General features: G+C 40.8%; 1 protein-coding gene across 1 annotated transcript in view; it reads right to left on the bottom strand.

The window, feature by feature from the left end:
* PLEKHM1 (pleckstrin homology and RUN domain containing M1) overlaps positions 1–2197 on the bottom strand; it is a 44787-nt gene that overhangs the window by 17942 nt on the left and 24648 nt on the right. Inside the window, exon 6 of the mRNA XM_019665550.1 lies at positions 326–596. Within this exon, the coding sequence (XP_019521095.1) occupies positions 326–596 (271 nt within the window). The remainder of the gene's footprint in view (positions 1–325; positions 597–2197) is intronic.

Raw genomic sequence — 2197 nt, 5'->3', positions numbered from 1 at the left:
GAATCAAGGGTTCTGTAAAATAAGATTTCTAGGGTAGCTTCAGGAAAAATATTTTCCATTCCGATATATGAAACAGTATTTTTTTTTTTACCCTGTAGGCAATTTTGAGCATGACGATATTAAGATTGTATGAGAAAATGTACTCCTTTTCCCGCAATGCTTTCCTGAATTGCTCAGCAAGGGTGCTCCTTATTACATTTTGGGATGAGGCTTTTCCTGTGAGCGGACACCACCCAACTGGTAATGGAAAAGAGGACTTCAGAACTGCTTTCTGCCGGGCAGTGCCCCTGCAGTGAGACCACCCTGGAACTCTGCTGTCACCTACCCATCTGCCGGCGGTGCACCACCCGGAAGTTCTTATGCTCCTGCGTCGCGGCTGCCTTGCTTTGCCCGCTTTCTGGAGAAGGCACACAAGCCTTGTCTAAGGCTCCCATGGAGGAGCTCTTTCTTGGTCCTTGAGAAATCTGCCTGAGGAGACCAGGCCTTGACTCTGGAGACCCTCTGGAAGAAGCTACGGAGCCATGTGAAGGGCTCTCTGTGGGTGGTTCCTGGGGAGGCCGGTAGAAGTCATCTTCTGAGATCCAGCTCTTGCTTTTCTATTGGGAAAGAAGGCAAGACATCGGCTGTTTTGAAAGGTTTTGAAAAAACATCTTCATTGAGACATGATTCCCATACCATAAAATTAACCCATTCAAAGTGTACACAATTCAATAGTTTTAGTATATTCAGAGAGTTGTGCAACCAACACCACAATCTTAAGTTTAGAACAGTTTCATTACCCTGTAAAGAAGCCCCGTATCCATTAGCAATCACTCCCATATTTCCTCTCAACCACTTCAGTTCTAGGCAACTACCAATATTACTTTCTGTTTCTATTGATTTCCCCATTTTAGACATTTCTATATATAAATGGGATCTTATAACATGTGGTCTTTTGTAACTGGCTTCTTTCGCTTAGCATAATGTTTTCAAGGTTCATCCATGTTGTATAATAGCACTTATTAGTACTACCACTCCATTATATTACCAAATAATATTCCAATGTATGGATGTACCACATTTTGGCAATCATGAACAACGCTGCTATGAACATTCACACACACGGTTTTGTGTGGACATGTTTTCTATTCTCTTGGGTACATACCTCAGAGTGGAACTGAGTCATATGGTAACTTGGTCTAGCTTTTTGAGGAACTTCCAAATTGTTTCCCTAAGTGGCTGCACCATTTTACATTCCCATCAGCCACTATGAGGGTTACAATTTGTCCACATCCTCTCCGACATGTTATTGTTTTTTTTGATTATAGCCATCCGAGGGGTGTAAAATGCAATTTCATGGTTTTGATTAGTGTTTTCCCAATGTCTAATGACACTGAGTATCTTTTCATGGGCTTATTGGTCATTTGTATATCTTCTTTGGAAAAATGTCTATTCAAATCCTTTGCACATCTTTTTAAAATTGGTTTGTCTTTTTGTTCTTGTTTTGTATTATGAGTTAAATTGTACCCCCTCAAAAGATATGTTGAAATCCCCTAGTACCTTAGTAGAATGTGAACTTATTTGGAAATAGGGTTGTTGCAAATGTGATTAGTTAAGATGAGGTCATACTGGGGTCAGGTGGGCCCTTCATCCTATGTGAATGGTGTTCTTATAAGAGAAGACACATGCACAGAGAATGCCAAGTGAAGACAGAGACATAGAGGGAGAAGGCCATGCAGTGACAGAGGGAGGGACTGGGGTGATGTATCCACAAGCTAAGGAATGCCAAAGATTGCTGGCAATGCCAGAAGCTAAGAGAAAGGCATGGAAAAGATTCTTCCTTGAACCTCCAGAAGGAACCAACCCTGCCAACATCTGGCTTTTGGACTTCTAGTCTCCAGAACTAGCAGAGAATACATTTCTGTTGTTTCACGCCATCCAGCTTATGATACTTTAGTTACAGAAGCCCTAGGAAACAAATACAAGATGTAAGGGTTCTTTATATATTTTGGATACTAGGCCCTTATCAGATATATGATTTGCAAATAATTTCCCCAATTCTGTGAGTTGTCTTTTCACTTTCTTGATGGTGCCCTTTAAGACACAAAATTTTTAAATTTTGATGAAATTCAATTCATCTATTTTTCCCTTTGTCTCTGTGCTTTTTGATGTTGTATCAAAACCATTAAAAACCATTGCCAGGGCTGGCCGAGTGGTG

Source organism: Hipposideros armiger, unplaced genomic scaffold (genome assembly GCF_001890085.2).
Source record: "Hipposideros armiger isolate ML-2016 unplaced genomic scaffold, ASM189008v1 scaffold_447, whole genome shotgun sequence".
Classification (NCBI taxonomy): Eukaryota; Metazoa; Chordata; class Mammalia; order Chiroptera; family Hipposideridae; genus Hipposideros; species Hipposideros armiger.
Note: the sequence above shows the minus strand (reverse complement) of the source record. Positions and strands in the feature narration are given on the sequence as shown.